Source organism: Lampris incognitus, chromosome 7 (genome assembly GCF_029633865.1).
Source record: "Lampris incognitus isolate fLamInc1 chromosome 7, fLamInc1.hap2, whole genome shotgun sequence".
NCBI lineage: Eukaryota > Metazoa > Chordata > Actinopteri > Lampriformes > Lampridae > Lampris > Lampris incognitus.
This window is the reverse complement of record NC_079217.1, coordinates 9,344,811-9,366,815: the sequence shown is the minus strand read 5'-3', so window position 1 is coordinate 9,366,815 and position 22,005 is coordinate 9,344,811. Positions and strand designations below refer to the sequence as shown.

The 22,005-nt window shown below is 46.9% G+C and overlaps 1 protein-coding gene across 1 annotated transcript in view; it reads right to left on the bottom strand.

Annotated features, from left to right (window-relative positions):
• Positions 1 to 15,367: 15,367 nt before the first annotated feature.
• The window catches only part of tyw1 (tRNA-yW synthesizing protein 1 homolog (S. cerevisiae)), a 144,012-nt gene continuing 137,374 nt past the window's right edge, over positions 15,368 to 22,005 (bottom strand). Inside the window, exon 16 of the mRNA XM_056283730.1 lies at positions 15,368 to 16,421. Coding sequence (XP_056139705.1) covers positions 16,200 to 16,421 — 222 coding nt within the window. The 3' untranslated portion in view covers positions 15,368 to 16,199. The remainder of the gene's footprint in view (positions 16,422 to 22,005) is intronic.

Here is a 22,005-nt window from a genome sequence, read left to right as displayed (position 1 = left end):
GGCAGGCCTCTTCCGCAACGACACACGGCGAGGAGAGACGTAAGCAGCAAAAAAAGAAAACTTGACCTAGAGAACCGTGAGAAGAAAACTTGACCTAGAGAACGGTGTCTTCCAGGCACGATGGGAAACCGAGTATATTTTTATGGAATTCAAAGGCAAACCTATGTGTTTAATGTGCCTGGAAACAAAATCGGCCATGAAGGATTTCAACTTGAGTCACCACTACAATACCACGCACAAAGACAAATATAGCATGTACACGGGAGGTGCCAGAGCCGCTATCGTCGCTGACCTTGGAGGAAAAATACACCGACAGCAGAGCCTGTTTACCAAAGCCACGTCTACACAGGAGTCCTCTCTTAAGACGTCTTACGCTGTTCCCCTTGAGCTTGCTGAAGCAAAGAAGCCCTTGTCAGATAGTGAGTCAGTGAATCTATGTGCAGTAGAGATGGCTAAAGCTTTTGGAGATGATAACATGGCTAAGAACTTTGAAATGGTCTCCGTCCCGTCACACAGTGAGGAATTTTTGACATTCCAAAACGTGTTGAGGGAAAGCTAAAACAAGTCATGCATGACTGTAAGTTCTCCTCCGTAGTGTCCCAGATAGCAAAATTGCTGCGGCCCGGACCACTTTCATCCGGCCCACATACCGCATGGAATGATGGCACTTGGATGGTCCGCTCCTGTTTGCCAGATCTGGGCCAGAACCAAGCCATAGCAATGCCACATGTGCCACATGTTTGCCAAAGGTGGCCCATATTTGATTTGGCATAGTTGAGCCACTTTTGCTATTATACATGTGGGCCACTTCAGCTCACATCCATTTTGTCAGGGCCAGAAGAAGGCCATCAGTGCCGCATCATTGCCTGAAGTGGCCCATCCGGATGCTATCTGGGGTGGGATGAGAGTACAGATGTGATGGACGTTAGCCAGCTTCTCATTTACACAAGAGCCATTGACAGTTCATTTGAAGGGCACAAGGAGTTATTGAAATTGGTGTCTTTGCATAACACTACCAAGGACAATGATGTTTTCAGCACTGTTAAAAGTGTTGTAAGTGAGCATGGGGGCTTTCACAAGCTTTCAGCTGTTGGTACTGATGGTGCACCATCAATGCAAGGAAGATGCACCGGATTCGCCGGGCTACTCCAATAGAGCGGCATTTACTGTCCAATATTGCACTGCATCATACATCAAGTGGGTAATGTTATTGCTAGCTAACTATTAATATATGGTAATGAATCTGGGTTTTCTTTGTGAGAATCTTCATCATAGGCTAAATACTATTTCATTTTGATCTTACAGGAGGCCTCTGTGCCAAGACAATGAACTTAAGCCATGTCATGGATCTAGTGACCAAGGTCACCAATCTTATTCGAGGGGGAACAGGTCTCTCAATCATAGGAAGTTTGTAGCCTTTTTGGATGAAGTGAGTGCCACTTATGGGAATTTACAGATGCACACTTAGATCAGATGGATGAGCCGCGGGAAGTGCTTGGAGAAAAAAATTCCACCATGCGTACATGTTTGCATCAAGCTGTTGCGTTGTATTGTCCATTCACCATATGATTAGAAAGGAGATACCAGCAAAGGCATTGGACTGAAAACGAGATACCTACCAACAAGGCAAAGCATCATGTCACACTGACAGACCAATAGCAGATAATCATGTACCAGAGGCTGGTGTGAGGGGAATTCAGCAAGTCAAAAATTCTGTGTCCTCTTTGCTTGCAGGAATCATTCAAATTACAGAAGTAAGGTATGCCTTCGTAGCAGTAAGTGCATTTTTATTTATTTTTTTACCTTCAGTTCCTTTGTGCCACTGCATAAACAAGCCTTCAGACAGGGTTGGTCAATAGGATGCAGACACACCTCCTCAGCCTGTTACCAGCTGGTCCCCGGGGAACCAGAGCTAAAACCGATTAGCCTACAGTTCTCCAGTCTCTCCTTCTCCCTGCCGCCTTCTTTCCTCTGAGACTAAAAGAGCCCCATACACTCATTTAGGTCTGACTAGATGCCACACAAGCTAGAGGCCATGTTAAGTGAAAAGGGGATATGGTGAAGGGGAAGAGGGTGTGAACTTGAAAACAAGCCATTTTATTCACCACAGGAGTTTTCATCCTTCATCCTGGCCAGTGTTTACATCCCGCCCCGGGCAAGCACGAATGGCACACTGCAAACCCTGGCCAACCAGATGACCAGCTTGGAACAAAAACATATGGACTCAGTTTTCATAATCCTGTGGGACTTTAACAGAACAAAATTAAACCATAAACTACCAAAATACAGACAGCATATTAATTGTCCCACCAGGGAAAATAACACACTGGACCACTGCTACACAATTCTTAAAGATGCATATCGTTTTGTCCCCGTGGGCATCTTTGGGGTACTCTGATCATTGCTTGGTTCATCTTATTCCAATTTACAGGCAGAAACTAAAATCTGCAAAGTCTGTGGTTGAGGAACAGTGAAGAAATGGACCAGTGAAGCAAAACAAGAACTGCAAGACTGTTTTGACTGCACCAATTGGAGTGTTTTCGAAGCTGCAACTGGCAACCTGGACAAACTAGCTGACACTGTGACATCTTACATCAGCTTTTGTGAAGACATGTGTGCCTACCAAGACCGGCACATACACCAACAACGTCATGGTTCACAGCCAAACTAACAACCTCGCAGGCCAAGCAGGATGCCTACAGTAGCAGGGATAGAGCCCTGCACAAGCAGGCTAGAAATTCACTGACAAAGGAGATCAGAGTGGCTAAAAGCAGTTACACTGAAAAGCTGGAAAACCAGTTTTCAGCCAACGACCCTGTGTCGGTGTGCAGGGGCCTGCAAGACATCACAAACCAGAGAAGATCATCTTCCCATGCTGAAGCAAATAAAGACCTGGCTGATGACCTGAATTGTCTTCTAATGCAGGTTTGAGAGGGACAAATTCACACCCCTCACCCACTCCAGCCCAACAAAAACAGCCCCCATCAATCCTCTGCCAACCCCCCCCCCCATACTCAGGCTGCACTCCATATACATGTAGAGCAGGGATGGGCAACTTTGATGATACACAAAAATTTTATCTTCACTACCAGAGGGCCAGATTGTGACCATCCACTTACACCAGTGGGATACTGTAACCCCATCACTCAATTAACCAGTTATAGCTACTAATTTAATGAAAAGAATAAAATATATCCCGGTAATCAAAGTTTACACTACCTACTATTACTTTTGGCTGCTCCCGTTAGGGGTCGCCACAGCAGATCATCCGTTTCCATTTCTTCCCATCTTCTGCAGCTTCCTCTGTCACACCAGCCACCTGCATGTCCTCCCTCACCACATCCATAAACCTCCTCTTTGGCCTTCCTCTTTTCCTCTTCCCTGGCAGCTCCATATTCAGCATCCTTCTCCCAATATACCCAGCATCTCTCCTCCACACATGTCCAAGCCATCCAACTTGAGCGGTCCCTCTAATATAATCATTCCTAATCCTGTCCTTCTTCGTCACTCACAGTGAAAATCTCAGCATCTTCAACTCTGCCACCTCCAGCTGCACCTCCTGTCTTTTCATCAGTGCCACTGTCTCTGAACCATATAACATAGCTGGTCTCACAACCATCTTGTAAACCTTCCCTTTAACTCTTGCCGCTACCCTTCTGTCGCAAATCACTCCTGACACTCTTCTCCACCCACTCCACCCTGCCTTCACTCTCTTCTTCACCTCTCTACTACACTCCCCGTTACTTTGGACAGTTGACCCCAAGTATTTAAACTCATATGCCTTCGTCATCTCCACTCCTTGTATCCTGATCATTCCACTGTCCTCTCTCTCATTCACGCATAGGTATTCCATCTTGCTCCTACTGACTTTCATTCCTCTTCTCTCCAGCTCATACCTCCACCTCTCCAGGCTCTCCTCAACCTGCACCCTACTCTCACTACAGATCACAATGTCATCTGCGAACATCATCGTCCATGGAGACTCCTGCCTGATCTTGTCCGTCAACCTGTCCATCACCATTGGAAACAAGAAAGGGATCAGAGCCGATCCTTGATGTAATCCCACCTCGAACCCATCTGTCATTCCAACCACACACCTCACCATTGTCACACTTCCCTCATACGTATCCTGCACCACTCCTACATACTTCTCTGCAACTCCCGACTTCCTCATACAATACCACACCTCCTCTCTCGGCACCCTGCCGTATGCTTTCTCTAAATATACAAAGACACAATGCAACTCTTTCTGGCCTTCTCTATACTTCTCAAACAACATTCTCAAAGCAAACATTGCATCTGTGGTCCTTTTTCGTGGCATGAAACCATACTGCTGCTCGCTGATCGTCACCTCTCCTCTTAACCTAGCTTCTATTACTCTTTCCAAAATCTTCATGCTGTGGCTGATCAACTTTATACCTCTGTAGTTGCTACCGTTCTGCACATTGCCCTTGTTCCTGAAAATCGGTACCAGTATGCTTCTTCTCCACTCCTCAGGCATCCTCTCGCTTTCCAAGATTGTGTTAAACAATCTAGTTAAAAACTCCACTGCCATCTCTCCTAAACATCTCCATGCCTCCACAGGTATGTCATCAGGACCAACTGCCTTTCCACTCTTCATCCTCTTCATAGCTGCCCTCACTTCCTCCTTGCTAATCCACTGAACTTCCTGATTCACTATCCCTACATCATCCAACCTTCTCTCTCTCTCATTTTCTTCATCCATCAGCCCCTCAAAGTACTGCTTCCACCTTCTCCGCACACTCTCCTTGCTTGTCAGCACATTTCCATCTCTATCCTTGATCGCCCTAACTTGCTGCACATCCTTCGCAGCTTGGTTCCTCTGTCTAGCCAATCGGTACAAGTCCTTTTCTCCTTCCTTAGTGTCTAACCTGTCATACAACTCACCATATGCCTTTTCCTTTGCCTTTGCCACCTCTCTCTTTGCTTTACGCGGCATCTCCTTGTACTCCTGTCTACTTTCTTCATCTCTCTGACTATTCCACTTCTTCTTTGCCAACCTCTTCCTCTGCATACTTTGCTGTACTTCCTCATTCCACCACCAAGTCTCTTTGTCTTCATTCCTCTGTCCTGATGACACACCAAGTACCTTCCTAGCTGTCTCCTCACTATTTCTGCAGTGGTTGCCCAGCCATCTGGCAACTCTTCACTACCACCCAGTGCCTGTCTTAACTCCTGCCTGAACTCCACACAACAGTCTTCCTTCTTCAACTTCCACCACTTGATCTTCGGCTGTGTCTTCACTCGCTTCCTCGTCTTGGTCTCCAAAGTCATCCTACAGACCACCATCCGATGCTGCCTAGCTACGTTGTCCCCTGTCACCACTTTGCAGTCTCCAATCCCTTTTAGATCGCACCTTCTACATAAGATATAGTCCACTTGTGTGCACTTTCCTCCACTCTTGTACGTCACCCTGTGTTCCTCCCTCTTCTTGAAATATGTATTCACCACAGCCATTTCCATCCTTTTCGCAAAATCGACCCCCATCTGTCCTTCCACATTTCTCTTCTTGACTCCATACCTTCCCATCACCTCCTCATCACCTCTGTTCCCTTCACCAACATGCCCATTGAGGTCTGCTCCAATCGCCACTCTCTCCTCCTTGGGTACCCTCTCCACCACTTCATCCAACTCACTCCAGAATTCTTCTTTCTCGTCCATCTCACACCCAACTTGCAGGGCATATGTGCTGATAACATTCAGCAATACACCTTCAATTTCCAGCTTCATACTCATCACTCTGTCTGACACTCTTTTTACCTCCAGCATGCTCTTGACATACTCTTCCTTCAGAATTACCCCTGCCCCATTTCTCCTCCCATTCGCACCATGGTAGAAGAGTTTGAACCCACCTCCGATACTCCTGGCCTTACTCCCCTTCCACCTGGTCTCTTGCACACACAGTATGCCTACCTTTCTTCTTTCCATCATATCAGCCAGCTCTCTCCCTTTACCAGTCATAGTGCCAACATTCAGAGTTCCAACTCACCTCCACACACCTACCCTTCCTCCTCTCCTGCTGCCTCTGGACATGCCTTCCCCCTCTCCTTCTCCTTCGCCCAACAGTAACATAGTTTCCACTGGCACCCTGCTGGTTAACGGTACCGGTGGCGGTCGCTGGTAACCCGGGCCTCGACAGATCCTGTATGGAAATCTTATTTATGATCCGCAAATAGGCAGATCATAAATAAGTTTATAATAGATTATAATACCAAATAAGTTTATAAAAGTTTATAATACCAACATTTCTATTTAATGAGCTTAACACAGAAACAAAACGTCCACATTCCTGGGTGACATACCAGTATTTCATTGCAATGAGGTCTCAAAAATCATTATTCAATAATGGTACAAAAGGTAACATTCACACCAAGTGCAACAACTAATATTCATATCTGTAGTGCACTTCTACTCTGCCCTCCCATTCCATGACGTGTCAAATGAACGACGGTTCGACGACGGTTTCAAACGAAAACAATACAATCACCATTTTGTTGGTAGCATGCCTTTTTTCAAATGTAAATACATGTAAATAAACCCTTTTAATTACAAAAAAAATCAAATGCTTCTTTTCGTGTAAATACCTTTTTTAACATTAACTTATTAATATAACAATGAAATTATTTACTCACGACATGGCCTCTGTGGCGTTTTCAGTGTGGGTTATCTCATATTTCTTTGGGTTTGTAACTAAACAAACGCACGTTAAACAAATTCAGCCAGCTTCCTCAGCATGACTGAGAGGACGTGATGACTAACACTTATCAAAATAAAGGTCTTGTCAAAATAAATGTCCACCCATCATTATGCCTTAAAGGTAACACAATACCTACCTCCAGTATTCTATTATTCCATTTATTTCGTTTGTTTTTCTTTTTTGTGTGTGAGTGATTTATGCAAGTACTAGAAGCTGCTGTACACCGGAGTCAAATGCCTCATATGCATAAGCACACTCGGCCAATAAAGTTGATCCTGATTCTGAAGGAGGGTGTGGAGCAAAGGGAGAGGTCCAATCTAGCTGTCTACTGAGTGTCTCAGTGTGACCAGAACTGACATTTTAACATTTGTCTTCTCGACGTTTCAGCTCTGATTTACATTCACGTATGGATGTTGCCCTGGTGTGACGGCAGCATCTAAACTAAAGGCCGGCCATTGAACAGCAAAACTGAAGCGATAAGGCATGAGGGGCCTAACTGAGCAAAGCAGCCATCAGCTGCTGCAGCCTGATAACATGTTCATACGGTTGTATGATTTCAAATTCGGAAGCTACTCAGTACAAAGTCTGCTACTATTGATGACAGCTACACTGCGGGGCAGCGGGTGGAGGTGAGATGCCTGTCTAGCAGTGGCGGTTCTGGTATGGTGTCCTGGGCTAACCTCCCTCCCTCAGTAGCCCCCTCACCAAAATTGTGTCTACCCACCCCCCGCCAACAAAAACATGCTGTCACTTAGCTGAGTGATGAAACCCATCTGCCAATTAACGTTGTATCCAGATGAACTGATTCAACCTTCTTTGATCATTTCTCTCTGATATTTCATAGCTATTATTCCGGAAATGAACTATTATTTTCTTCGGAATATCTCTCCCTGATATAATTGAAAACACCATAGATTGACATACCAGGCGTGAAAGATTGACAGGCGTAGCAACGGTAACCAAGGGGGGCAGGTCTTACCGAAGGGCCAACTGGTGTCAGTAGGCCAGGCTACCATCGGCTCGTGAGAGCTGGGGTCGGGAGGCAGCTGCAGCGTGATTGACACATCCCTCAGTAATTCTGTGTTTGCAGAACGCGTAGCCTAGCAAGTCTGCAGTTACTGCTTTTTGGTTACTCCTACATTTCGTCGCCCTTGCCAATTGCCTAGTTCGCCTATTTGGGCACGCCGGCAGTGGTCGCCCATACCTAAATCTGCTAGACTGCACCATCACCACACGCTGCACAAACAAAATGATCGGCTTGAACTTAAAGCGGCTGTAGGCAACTTTTCACCCCCCCCCAACCTACCCCCCAAGCATTCCCAAGTGTTTTTATTGTTCGTGTGACAAGGACAACCAGCTCACTTTCCCTTTATTAGCCGCCCGGCTACTGTCCAGAGCAGAAAAACTAGAAACCCTGACCTCAGTGCTCTGATAAAGGCAGAGTAAAACATCCAGTAGTATCAATAAGCAGGCAGTTTGTGTTACTAACTGATTCAGAAGAAATAGTGCCAGCTGAACGTCGGTTTGGGACCCTATCAACTGCAGGATGTTGTATCAAAGTTTGGGCCTCTGTCAAGATCTCTTCCCCCCCTTAGACAGAGTTCGATACAACACCGGAGCGAACGCCCGTCCGAGGTTCGTTCTGGTTTTACGTCAGTATCTATCACGCTCCCTCTTCGCCTTCTTTGCCTCCTCCGTCAACTGAATTCTTTCTCTATTGCCAGGCAGAGTTTCCACTGCTCCTCTACTGGGGACAGCCACCGGGGAAAACAAAAGCACTATCCTCTCTTCCTATGTCGGCTGCGCAATGGTTGATGCATTTCTTTTGCGCTGTAAATCGAGCCTTCATTTTCCCGCGAGGTCGAACCCAGTGGCAGACAGAATTACATGATGAAAGGGAGGCTCATAGGGAACCAATCGGAACAGCGATGGTGTCATTATTCTGTAGCCATGTGTAAGCAACATCAGCTCCCATATTTTCATAATGTGCGTGTGTGTGTGGTGTTAGTGTAGATAGCGGGACCGAAAACTAAAGCGCTTATGATCCTAATTCTTTGTGGAGGTGGTAGGTATTGTCTCAGAGAGTAAGGGGAACATCCCAGAAAATTAAAATTATGCATAATTATGCATAAATATGCATTTTTCTAAAAATGGCTAAAAACCACTTTTCTCGGCATTTCAGATGATTCTGAGCATTTGGGGGGAGGGAGTTGGAGTGGGGGGGGGTTTAGGGGCGGAGGGAAGGCGGTTAGCTGGCAGGATGAAGAGGAGGGAGATTTGGACGGGTGGATAAGCAAACCGCTACATTGTAGCGGGGTTCTTGTAGTTTACTTCATAATGATAAGTTAAAACGAAACAAAAAATCGCCTACAGCTGCTTTAAATGGAAGATATTGCCGCACACACACACGTCAGGATACTTGCTCCAGCTTCGTAATGTCCATTTTCCACAAAATGGATTTTGCGGATGTGTAAACAAAAGCAATGGTTTGGACAAAGAAATGGGCCTGCTTTACACGTTGCAACGGGACATCAAAACCATTTAGTATACAAAATAGTGGACCAACTGCAGACGATGGTGCACAGCGCAGCTCTAGCAGCCGCAGCCGCCGGTCTCTGCAGTCGGACGTCGAGGGCAGGTGGCGTTGGTCGTTCAAGGGCAACTTGAAAGCAGCTATTAATGTTGGGGAGAGGGTCTCTTGTCCACTCTCTCTGTTACACACCGTTGCACATCTGTGGCTTGGGGGTGTCGGATGGCGTGTTTGGAGGCAGGTAAAATCTGCAGCAGTTCATCTGGTCAACAGAGACCACCCGAAATCTGTGTGTGTCTGTGTGTGTGTGTGTGTGTGTGTGTGTGTGTGTGTGTGTGCGTGTTGTTTTGCAGGATGTGATTACTATTGTTTTCTATTGCACTGATTGCTGCACTCCAGAACACAAGCCTGGGTCTGCTTATGATTGATGCATTATTTTTTCTTTCTGGGGGAAGTGAAAGCCTGCCCCCTCCCCCCCAACCCTGAATTGTATTAAGGGGGTTTAGGAGAGGAATAAATATAAAGGAATAATTCAATTAGTTAATTGTGTGCTGACCCTAGTGTTGGACTGGCTTGTCCAAGTACGTCCCTTATTGTTTATGATGACTCGTCCTTTCTTTCATATGGCCATCGGAGTCGTTTGCATTGTAAATCAAAGTGCATATGGTTGTCACTTTTCAACCTTGCACTCAGCCTCCAACTGTGACGGGGGCCAGACTGGCCAAGGACTGTGTCTTTGTTCCGGGCAGTAGGAAAGTCTGAATGTTAGCCAGGGGTGTCTCCGGAAATGAGTCCCTCTTTCCCACGCGGCATGGGCCTGGATAAATACGCAAACCGACGTAAAACGGTACCAAGTGACAAGCTGCTGTGAGGCGTTTTGTGTTGACTCTGTGTGGCCCCCCTGTGGACAAAAGTGGTAGTGTTCCGCCGAAGAACGGCTTTGTCTCGCGCAAGTGCCTTCTTCTGTCGCAAAGATTCCCCTTTGTCGACTCGGGCGTCCCTACAGACACAGTTGACCCTTCACTAAGGCCCGCCCCCCTTAGTTACTGTTGCTAAGTCCGTCGAGCTTTAACGTTGTTTTACGGTTCATAGAAGTAGTTCCTTACCTCGGAGCAGACAGAGCTGTGCTTGCCGAGCTTTGAGGGGCTCGACTGGGTTTGAGGACGTCATCCGCAGCCTACACTGTTCAGGGTTTGATTGCGGTTTTGGAAAGGGAAAAAAAACGCACACCTCCTTCCAACCTCTCCGGGTAACGAGTGCCACTGGTACAAGTGACCCGGGCACAACCGTTCAACCATAACTAGTAGCTGAAAGTCCACAAAACCAGCTCGAAAATGAAGAAAACCTGAAAGTTTTGCATCGGAGTCAACGGCGCGCCGCCATGAACGTGTCGGACCTCTGCCGGAGCCCTGTCCTATGCTGCGCTGTGACTGGCCAGTCTGCGTTTCGGGGGCGTGGCTTAGCGAAGGGTCTGCGGGTGGGAAGCCGGATGTAGGTATGTGTCCTGGTCGCTGCACTAGCGCCTCCTCTGGTCGGTCGGGGCGCCTGTTCGGGGGGGGGACTGGGGGGAATAGCGTGATCCTCCCACGTGCTACGTCCCCCCTGGTGAAACTCCTCACTGTCAGGTGAAAATAAGCGGCTGGCGACTCCACATGTATGGGAGGAGGCATGTGGTAGTCTGCAGCCCTCCCCGGATCAGCAGAGGGGGTGGAGCAGAGACCGGGACGGCTCGGAAGAGTGGGGCAATTGGCCAAGTACAATTGGGGAGAAAAAAAAGGGGGGGGGGGTCCCAATAAATAAATCACTTTATAATCCACTTGCTTATGGTCTCATTTGATTATGTCGGTCATGTAGCGGTGTCAAAATTAAACTGAGTTTGTTAAATAATCATGCAAGCTTTTAATTAAAATATGTAAAATCTTCAAAAAAGAATAGGAAGAATCAGATTGCAGAGGCCATTCCTCTGCTGTGTGACCCCTGACCTCATCCGTGTTCTTTCAGGGCTCTTTTTGTGGCCAATAAATGTGGCCAAGAGAGACTTTTTACTGCCAAACTCTTCAGACTTATCACGGCCTCAAAATGTCAGCCTGCCGCCCTCGGCTCCGGCTAAAGACCGGAGGAAAAGGCACAGCGGCAGAGGGCGGAGATGACAAGGACGAGGACGTACCCTGCCAATATTATGTGGCGTGTCCTTACATGCCACCGTCTGAGAACGAAACACGGGCAAATCAAATTAATCAACGACAAATCCAACACTCCCAAACAAATTTATTACAGTGACAAATGAACACTGTGTTCTGTCTGTGAGTTCAACTGACATGGAGACACTGCATCATTAATGGCATAACAACATTAGAAAATAAAAACTCAAATTAGAAAAAAAAAACATTCAGGCTTTTTTTTTTTACAATCTCAACATTCAATAGAAATAATGTAAAAATGGAACAGGACTAGTGAAGACAAGAGGACCTTAATCTGGAGGACCATAAAAAAAAATCCCATCAGATTGAGATTATTTATGTAAAGTCAAACAGCCGAGTTGGAATTGAACCTGTGTATCTTCCGTTGTTTTGAAAAATCTGAACGGACAGGGCTGCAATTACGCCGACCTTGGCTGTCGTCTTCGCCGTGGCCTTGCCGATGTCTTGCATGCCAGCCATACCGCTTAACTTTTTGGTTTTTTTGCGAACACCAGGTCGATTTACTGGCGCAGGATTAGCGTGACACACTTTTTTCCTTATAGGCTAGCAAAGCGCCTCCTGACAAACGGGCACAAGGCGATGTTAGCTTGAGCCATGACAAGAGCATTTGATTTGGAGGAAAAGGTGGTCAGGGAGAATATATATTTAGTCACCATTTAGCAAACAGCAGTGAAAATGTCCATGTGAGGAACAGTTTCAATAACAAGTCACGCTCTCTATATCCCAGGTGATATGTGCCAAATTTGAGGCGGTGCGTTCACTTTTTCAGACAAGCATGAAACTTGGTACACTTGTACAGTTTGGGTCTTGAACATTTTCAGATATGGAGCCATTGCAAAAATGCCTCATGGTGGCCATTTTATTTTCTGCCACAACAGAACTATTATCTACCCCTATGTTTTGATGACCAAGGATTACAATCATACCATATACAACATCATAAACTGTTGAGCTGAATAGTTAATGGTGAATTGAGTGATGTTGTGAGAAGGAAATCACAGCATCTGAGAACCTGGGCTGGACTTTGCTCAAAAAGAATGTCAAACACAAAGATTTATTTCAGAAACATGTTTGTTTGATTGTTGTTGAACTAATCCCTCACTGTCTCCTTCACAGTGTCCACCACATTGACACAGAGCTGTGCACTTCGAGGCTTTTTTTTTTTTTTGCATTTGCAATGCCCCAGGCAGCCTTTCTTGCAGCCACAACTTCAGAGTTCAAGGATGGACTGGCTTGCCTGTGGACGAGTTGACCACAATGGTCTCCAATCACTTGGGTCCATTCAACCCCAGTCGGTTGGAGATGGCATATTCGGTGCCACCGCAAGTGCATGTCCCCAACAGTGTCCTCCTTGGTAAACTGCTCTTTTGAGGTGCTGCACCAGTGCATCCTTAGCTGGGGGGGGATTTGCTCCATTCCTCTTTCTTTCTTTGTGAACAACTCAGGACGAGCTTCATCAATGTTGAGATGGCTACTGGTGCAACCATAGAGGAGAATTGAGCACTCCACAGTGGAAATTACCTCCTCTGGAATGGGTGTTGGAGCATTTGACAAGAGCCATGAAGGCCTATGTTGCCATCTCATCAGCATTCCAGATATCCAGAGCTGTCTTCTTGCTCCTGGTTGCAAATGCAGATACTGTGTCATAGCCAGTGAAGGCATGGAACACAGGAGGGAACTTGGTTTGTCAGGACCCAGAGACTTGTCAGTCTCATGGGCAGGTATGTATTTGAAGTCCCTGCCAGTCCCAAATGCCACCCACAGCTCCAGCTCTGACACATGTGCAATGGCTAGGACCACGTGTCCACAGTGCGCAGGGGGATCTATTCAAATCCCTTTCTTCCAGCATCCGCCGCAAACCATAGCATCCTTGTTTCTGCATCTTCATGCATGTTGTCAAAGGCTTCAAAAAGCATCCAAGAGGAGGTCATTTCCATTGTGGAGTGCTTCATCATTCTCCTCTACGATCGCACCAGAAGCCAACTCAACATCAATCAAGCTCGTCTTGAGTTGTTGCCAAAGAAACAAAGAGGAATGGAGCACATCCCCCCAACTAAGGACGCACTGGTGCAACACCTCAAAAGAGTACTTCACCAAGGAGGACGCTGTTGGGGACACACACTTGAGGTGGCACCAAATATGTCATCTCCAACTGACTGGGGTTGGATGGATCCAAGTGATTGGAGGACATTGTGGTCAACTCTTCCACAGGCAAGCCAGTCAATAGTTGAACTCTTACGTTGTGGCTACAAGAAAGGCTGCCTGGGGCATTGCAAATGCAAGAAAGCCTCCTTAAAGTGCACAGCTCTGTGTCAATGTGGTAGAGACTGTGAAGGAGACAGAGAAGAACTGGTTCAACAACAACAAATACACGTGTTTCTGAAATACATTTTTTGAAGTAAATCTTCCTGTTTGACATATTTTTTAAGTTAAGTTATTAAGTTCATATTGAGTATTGTTCTACTCTTTACAGTCACTGTATTGTCAGGGTTAATGAACAAAAGAATTAAGCTTTTAAAACTCTGCACAACATGCATGCAACAGACATGATATTATAAAGTCTAGCCTAGGTTCTCAGATACTGTGGTTTCTTCTCTCAGCATCACTGAATTCACCACTAACTATTCACCTGAACAGTTTATGATGTTGTATATGGTAGCATTGTAATCTTTGACCATCAAAACATAGGGGTAGACGTCACCTTTTCTCTGTTATCATGTTTGGTTCAGTAAATATGGTGCAAAATATATAATTCGGTTATGGCGGAAAGTCAAATGGCCACCATGGCTGCCATGAGGCGTTTTTATGACGGCTCCATTCCGGAAAATGTTCAGGGCCCCAAACTGTACAAGTGCACCAAGTTTCATGCTTTTATGAAAAAGTGGACATGTTCACATATCACCTGGGCGACTACGTTTAAAAACCACAACAGTATATTTACCTCCACACGCCTGGCACTCAGTTGTGCACCGTTCAAACACGCAAAGTTCACAGTGCAGCTAGAAAAAAACAACAGCACCGCCTTTTCTTCTCACAGTTGATGAGTGATGGAGGTCAGTGGGGTTGGACAGATTGGATCCAAGCGACTGTAGAGACCTTATCGCTAACCTTGAAATACGTTGAGGCTCTTGCAAACGAAGAAGTAAAACCTGAATCCTAATAAGCAGGCAGAGGGAAGGCCATGGGGGGCGGGGCAAGACTATAAAAGTAATGGGAATCACTAAAGTACATTGTAATCATATTTAAAGGATTTTTTTCCACCCTGGGTCATATTGTCGTTGTATTTTCCATCATTACTAACAAATATTATATTTTACATACCTGTCTCGGGCACTCTGCTTCACAACAGCATCAGTTTACTTCAAGTCCAGTCGGTCCAAACCTCTTACTTGCAAGTGAAAATGAATCTGAAAGTTTAAACTTATTAGCTGAAACTAAAAGAAAAAGTATTCATAAAATACTGGAAGTACAACTTGCAGAAACGAGCTACCGTACTTAACCTGTTTTGCAAAATGTGTTTAGGCTACATTGGTGAGTCTCGCGTGGTAAATCCAGATCTTATAACCGGTACACGTGAAGAACGGTAGCTTGTTTCGCCAGTTGTCGTTCCGTTATGTAATTAAATAATTTTACTTTTAATTACAGTGAATACATTCAAAATTGAAACTTCATCGTCACTCGTGAATAAGAGGTTAGATACTCGAGGCTTGTCTGACGTATACCGGGCAGGTGTGGCCTTCTGACGCCGCTGTCCAAAAACCTCCACAATGAGGCAGGTATGTAAGTTACTATAACAACCGATAGAAATGATGAAAAATACTACGAAAATACGGATCCGGGCTGGAAAAAAAAAAGAACTGGAAATTCTCTTGAAGCGCTTCTTGGGAGCTAACAAGAAAAAGACAAATCAAAGCTAGCTAACATTTATAAAGAATGACCATTAAGAAGGCAGGGACGCAGGACGTACATTGGAAAAAACAACCCTACACGGACACGCTGCGTAAAGATGGAGGGAATCTCTCGATAATAAATGAGGCCATCTGAGATGATCTCAGGGGGTCGGACTGATTATGTGAAAGATGAAATAAAAACTGAGGTTGTAAGGGCGTCCGGGTAGCGTGGCGGTCTATTCTGTTGCCTACCAACACGGGGATCGCAGGTTTGAATCCCCTTGTTACCTCCGGCTTGATCGGGCGTCCCTACAGACACAATTGGCCGTGTCTGTGGGAGGGAAGCCGGATGTGTCCTGTGTATGTGTCCTGGTCGCTGCACTAGCGCCTCCTCTGGTCGGTCGGGGCACCTGTTCAGGGGGGAGGGGGGAACTGGGGGGGAATAGAGTGATCCTCCCATGCGCTACGTCCCCCTGGCGAAACTCCTCACTGTCAGGTGGAAAGAAGCGGCTGACGACTCCACATGTATGGGAGGAGGCGAGTGGTAGTCTGCAGCCCTCCCCGGATCGGCAGAGGGGGTGGAGCAGCGACCGGGATGGCTCGGAAGAGTGGGGTAATTGGCCGGATACAACTGGGGAGAAAAAGGGGGGGGGGTTGTAGAAACATAGAGGGAGCGATGGAGACAAAGTAAGTCCGACTTCATAGAGGAACGCCCGGAGAAAAAGATTTCAACACTAAAGACACTGGGCAGGGGGCGCTCATAACACCGCTGTGTTTGACCCCATATGGATGGACATATCGACTCTCCGGCCTCGATCTCTCTGTTTGTCTCTCTCTCTCTCTCTCTCTCCCATGCAGACTCAGCATCCGGAGATGTCTTTGGTCTTGTGGCGTCGTTGGAAGCGTGTGTCGGCGGGGTCAAAGCCCTGCTCCGAGGATCCGAACAGAGCCCAGCTGGGAGTCTTGGCCATGTAGTCCAGGGCCGAGAAACTCTGCTGTCCCCCGCTCTCCTCCTGGGCCCTGACCAGCTCCTGGAAACCGTCGTAGTCGATCCATGTCCACCACTCGCCCTCCACCTTAAACTGGACCCATGTACAAACACACACACACACACAACACACACACACACACACACAGAGAAAGGTAAGGTTTTGCATGTGAAATCTGGACCAACATGAAGAATCTACTTCCCTGTATCTCTTATTCACTTTAGAGACTGAGGCAAATTGAAACACACACACACACACACACACACACACACACATACACACACACACACACAAAGATTTAAGCTAAAAAAAAACAAGGGGTATCCGGGTGGTGTAGCAGTCTATTCAATCGCCTACCAACATGGGGATCGCGAGTTCGAATCCCCGTGTTACCTCCGGCTTGGTCGGACGTCCCTACAGACACAATTGGCCGTGTCTGCGGGTGGGAAGCTGGATGTGGCTATGTGTCCTGGTCGCTGCACTAGCGCCTCCTCTGGTCGGTCGGGGCACCTGTTCGGGAGGGAGGGGGAACTGGGGGGGAATAGAGTGATCCTCCCATGCGCTACGTCCCCCTGGCGAAACTCCTCACTGTCAGGTGAAAAGAAGCGGCTGGCGACTCCAAATGTATGGGAGGAGGTGTGTGGTAGTCTGCAGCCCTCCCCGGATCAGCAGAGGGGGTGGAGCAGAGACCGGGACGGATACAATTGGGGAGAAAAAAAGGGGGAAAATCCCCCCAAAACCACCAAAACAAAACAAATATGGACCCAGAAAGGCCAGCAACGTTTCAGAGCACGTCCCTTCCCTTTATTAACCCACTAACCCGCCACCAGACCAACCCCATCCAGGTCCTCCAGGTCCAGGGATTAACCAGTCTGCTTCCACACCTCCGCCAACATCTATCCTATTATCAGTCATGTCCTCTCCTCTGTCCCCTGCTCCACACTGCTGATGAAGAGGAGCTGTGCAGTGACAGAGAGCTGATGGGGGAGAAAAGGAAGAAGAAGAAGGGAAGTGGTTCCTGGGTCGGCCGCTGATGGGTTTTTGAGATGGTTCCTGATACAAACAGGACGCCGAAAGGAAGCAGAGTCTCAAATGAGTCGCAGGCCTGCAACTTATTAGTTTCCCGTGCACGTGGCGGGCTGTCTCCACCTCTGACTCACATGCTGAGCTTCATTACAAGCTGATAATAGAGAGATAACTCCCCCCCCAAAAAACCCCAACTGCCATTACATTGCCCACGTTTCGAAACCCACGATTAGCTGAAATAAAACATGACATGATGGAGAATGTTCTCTGCACTAACATTTACTTGCTCAGATAAAGAGCAAGTTGGCCCAGGGAGAAACAGCATTCAGCGTGTGAATCTGCACCACTCGCTGTGCTCCGCCCATCTCTTCCATTACACAGCTCCCTGCAGTAACGCTAATGAAAAAAGAATAAAAATGAAGGCCGGGTGGTGCATTGGGAGTTAATGTTTGCTGATAGTGAGGGGGGGCGGGGTCGCCATTTGTTCAGCGGGCATCACAGTAAACAATCCCGGTCTCGAAGTAACACACAAAACAGCACCGTTTGGAACCAGTACCAGACCGCCTGTTGTTTGTTTGTTTTAAACTTCATTTATAGGGTTTGTTTTCCCTTAGAAATATACACCCGAAATGTAAAACACACAACGGCGTCCGGGTAGCGTAGCGATCTATTCCGTTGCCTACCAACGCAGGTAGCTCCGGTTCGAATCCCCGTGTTGCCTCCGGCTTGGTTGGGCGTCCCTACAGACACAATTGGGCGTGTGTCTGCGGATGGCTATGTGTCCTGGTCGCTGCACTAGTGCCTGCTCCAGTCGGTCAGGGCGCCTGTCCGGGGGGGGGGGGGGGGACTGGGGAGAATAGCGTGATCCTTCCACGCGTTACACTCCCCTGGTGAAACTCCTCACTGTCAGGTGAAAAGAAGCAGCTGGCGACTCCACGTATATCGGAGGAGGCATGTGGTAGTCTGCAGCCCTCCCCGGATCGGCAGAGAGGGTGGAGCAGAGACTGGGACGGCTCGGAAGAGTGGGATAATTGGCCGGATACAATTGGGGAGAAAAAAGGGGGGGGTTTACCATGGATAAATGTTAACGACATGCACAGAATTATTGACAAAGTCTCACCTGCACCTACCAGCAAACCTGGTAGGTGCACTTGCAGCGTAGTCCACAATGAAGGCTTTAGATGAATGATCTAGACAACTGAGCCAAAGTGCGACACCCTAACCCTCACCCTAATCCTAACCCTAACCCCAATCCTAACCCTAACCCTCACCCTAATCCTAACCCTAACCCAACACTAACCCAACCCTAATCCTAACCCTCACCCTAACCCTAATCCTAACCCTAATCCTAATCCTAACCCTAATCCTAACCCTAACCCTAATCCTAATCCTAACTCTAACTCTAACCCTAACCCCAATCCTAACCCTAACCCCAATCCTAACCCTAACCCTAACCCTAACCCTAACCATCATGTCGGTGTCTCTACTGAGACAGGTCAGGTTTGTCACACTGGTGCTATCAACTGATAGAACTTTTTCAAATATAAAAACTACATAATCTTACAGCCCCTTCAGTCTGCTTTCATGCCATCATTTGCCGCACCACCTTTCTAAGCACACAGCGGACTGGACTAGATCCTGTACTTAACACCCCGATGTACCAAATCTAGAATCCATGTTGAATCGAAATCAAATCAAATGGTGAGATTCCGAAAGATTCCCACCCCCAGTGAGAGAGAAGAGGACAGAGAGAAGAGGACAAAGAGAAGAGGCTAGAGAGAAGAGGACAGAGACAAGAGGAAAGAGAGAAGAGGACAGCGAGAAGCGGCTAGAGAGAAGAGGACAGAGAGAAGAGGATAGAGAGAAGCGGACAGAGAGAAGAGGACAAAGAGAAGAGGACAGAGAGAAGAGGATGAAGAGAAGAGGATAGAGAGAAGAGGACAGAGAGAAGAGGACAGAGAGAAGAGGATGAAGAGAAGAGGATAGAGAGAAGAGGACAGAGAGAAGAGGACAAAGAGAAGAGGATAGAGAGAAGAGGACAAAGAGAAGAGGATAGAGAGAAGAGGATAGAGAGAAGAGGATAGAGAGAAGAGGACAGAGGGAAGAGGAAAGAGAGAAGAGGATAGAGAGAAGAGGATAGAGAGAAGAGGACAGAGACAAGAAGACAAAGAGAAGAGGATAGAGAGAAGAGGTTAGAGACAAGAAGACAAAGAGAAGAGGACAGAGAGAAGAGGATAGAGAGAAGAGGACAGAGAGAAGAGGACAGAGAGAAGAGGACAGAGAGAAGAGGACAGAGAGAAGAGGATAGAGAGAAGAGGACAGAGACAAGAAGACAAAGAGAAGAGGATAGAGAGAAGAGGACAGAGAGAAGAGGACAGAGAGAAGAGGATAGAGAGAAGAGGATAGAGAGAAGAGGACAGAGACAAGAAGACAAAGAGAAGAGGATAGAGAGAAGAGGATAGAGACAAGAAGACAAAGAGAAGAGGATAGAGAGAAGAGGATAGAGAGAAGAGGACAGAGAGAAGAGGACAAAGAGAAGAGGATAGAGAGAAGAGGACAGAGAGAAGAGGACAAAGAGAAGAGGATAGAGAGAAGAGGACAAAGAGAAGAGGATAGAGAGAAGAGGACAAAGAGAAGAGGATAGAGAGAAGAGGACAAGAAGAAGAGGATAGAGAGAAGAGGACAGAGAGAAGAGGACAAAGAGAAGAGGATAGAGAGAAGAGGACAGAGAGAAGAGGACAAAGAGAAGAGGATAGAGAGAAGAGGACAAAGAGAAGAGGATAGAGAGAAGAGGATAGAGAGAAGAGGATAGAGAGAAGAGGACAAAGAGAAGAGGATAGAGAGAAGAGGACAAAGAGAAGAGGACAAAGAGAAGAGGATAGAGAGAAGAGGACAGAGAGAAGAGGACAAAGAGAAGAGGATAGAGAGAAGAGGACAAAGAGAAGAGGATAGAGAGAAGAGGATAGAGAGAAGAGGATAGAGAGAAGAGGACAGAGAGAAGAGGCTAGAGAAAAGAGGATAGAGAGAAGAGGACAGAGAGAAGAGGATAGAGAGAAGAGGACAGAGAGAAGAGGATAGAGAGAAGAGGATAGAGAGAAGAGGACAGAGAGAAGAGGATAGAGAGAAGAGGCTAGAGAGAAGAGGACAGAGAGAAGAGGATAGAGAGAAGAGGACAGAGAGAAGAGGATAGAGAGAAGAGGATAGAGAGAAGAGGACAGAGAGAAGAGGATAGAGAGAAGAGGCTAGAGAGAAGAGGACAGAGAGAAGAGGATAGAGAGAAGAGGACAGAGAGAAGAGGACAGAGAGAAGAGGATGGAGAGAAGAGGACAGAGAGAAGAGGACTAAGAGAAGAGGCTAGAGAGAAGAGGATAGAGAGAAGAGGATAGAGAGAAGAGGACAGAGAGAAGAGGATAGAGAGAAGAGGATAGAGAGAAGAGGATAGAGAGAAGAGGACTAAGAGAAGAGGATAGAGAGAAGAGGATAGAGAGAAGAGGACAGAGAGAAGAGGATAGAGAGAAGAGGATAGAGAGAAGAGGACAGAGAGAAGAGGACTAAGAGAAGAGGCTAGAGAGAAGAGGATAGAGAGAAGAGGATGGAGAGAAGAGGACAGAGACAAGAGGACAGAGAGAAGAGGACAGAGACAAGAGGACAGAGAGAAGAGGACAGAGACAAGAGGCTGGAGAGAGAGACAGAGAGGGCTATCGATGGGAGGATTCGAACGGTGACATCATGTCGGTGTCTCTACTGAGACAGGTCAGGTTTGTCACACTGGTGCTATCAACTGATAGAACTTTTTCAAATATAAAAACTACATAATCTTACAGCCCCTTCAGTCTGCTTTCATGCCATCATTTGCCGCACCACCTTTCTAAGCACACAGCGGACTGGACTAGATCCTGTACTTAACACCCCGATGTACCAAATCTAGAATCCATGTTGAATCGAAATCAAATCAAATGGTGAGATTCCGAAAGATTCCCACCCCCAGTGAGAGAGAAGAGGACAGAGAGAAGAGGACAAAGAGAAGAGGCTAGAGAGAAGAGGACAGAGACAAGAGGACAGAGACAAGAGGACAGAGAGAAGAGGACAGAGAGAAGAGGACAGAGAGAAGAGGACAAAGAGAAGAGGCTAGAGAGAAGAGGACAGAGACAAGAGGAAAGAGAGAAGAGGACAGCGAGAAGCGGCTAGAGAGAAGAGGACAGAGAGAAGAGGATAGAGAGAAGCGGACAGAGAGAAGAGGACAAAGAGAAGAGGACAGAGAGAAGAGGATGAAGAGAAGAGGATAGAGAGAAGAGGACAGAGAGAAGAGGACAGAGAGAAGAGGATGAAGAGAAGAGGATAGAGAGAAGAGGACAGAGAGAAGAGGACAAAGAGAAGAGGATAGAGAGAAGAGGACAAAGAGAAGAGGATAGAGAGAAGAGGATAGAGAGAAGAGGATAGAGAGAAGAGGACAGAGGGAAGAGGAAAGAGAGAAGAGGATAGAGAGAAGAGGATAGAGAGAAGAGGACAGAGACAAGAAGACAAAGAGAAGAGGATAGAGAGAAGAGGTTAGAGACAAGAAGACAAAGAGAAGAGGATAGAGAGAAGAGGATAGAGAGAAGAGGACAGAGAGAAGAGGACAGAGAGAAGAGGACAGAGAGAAGAGGACAGA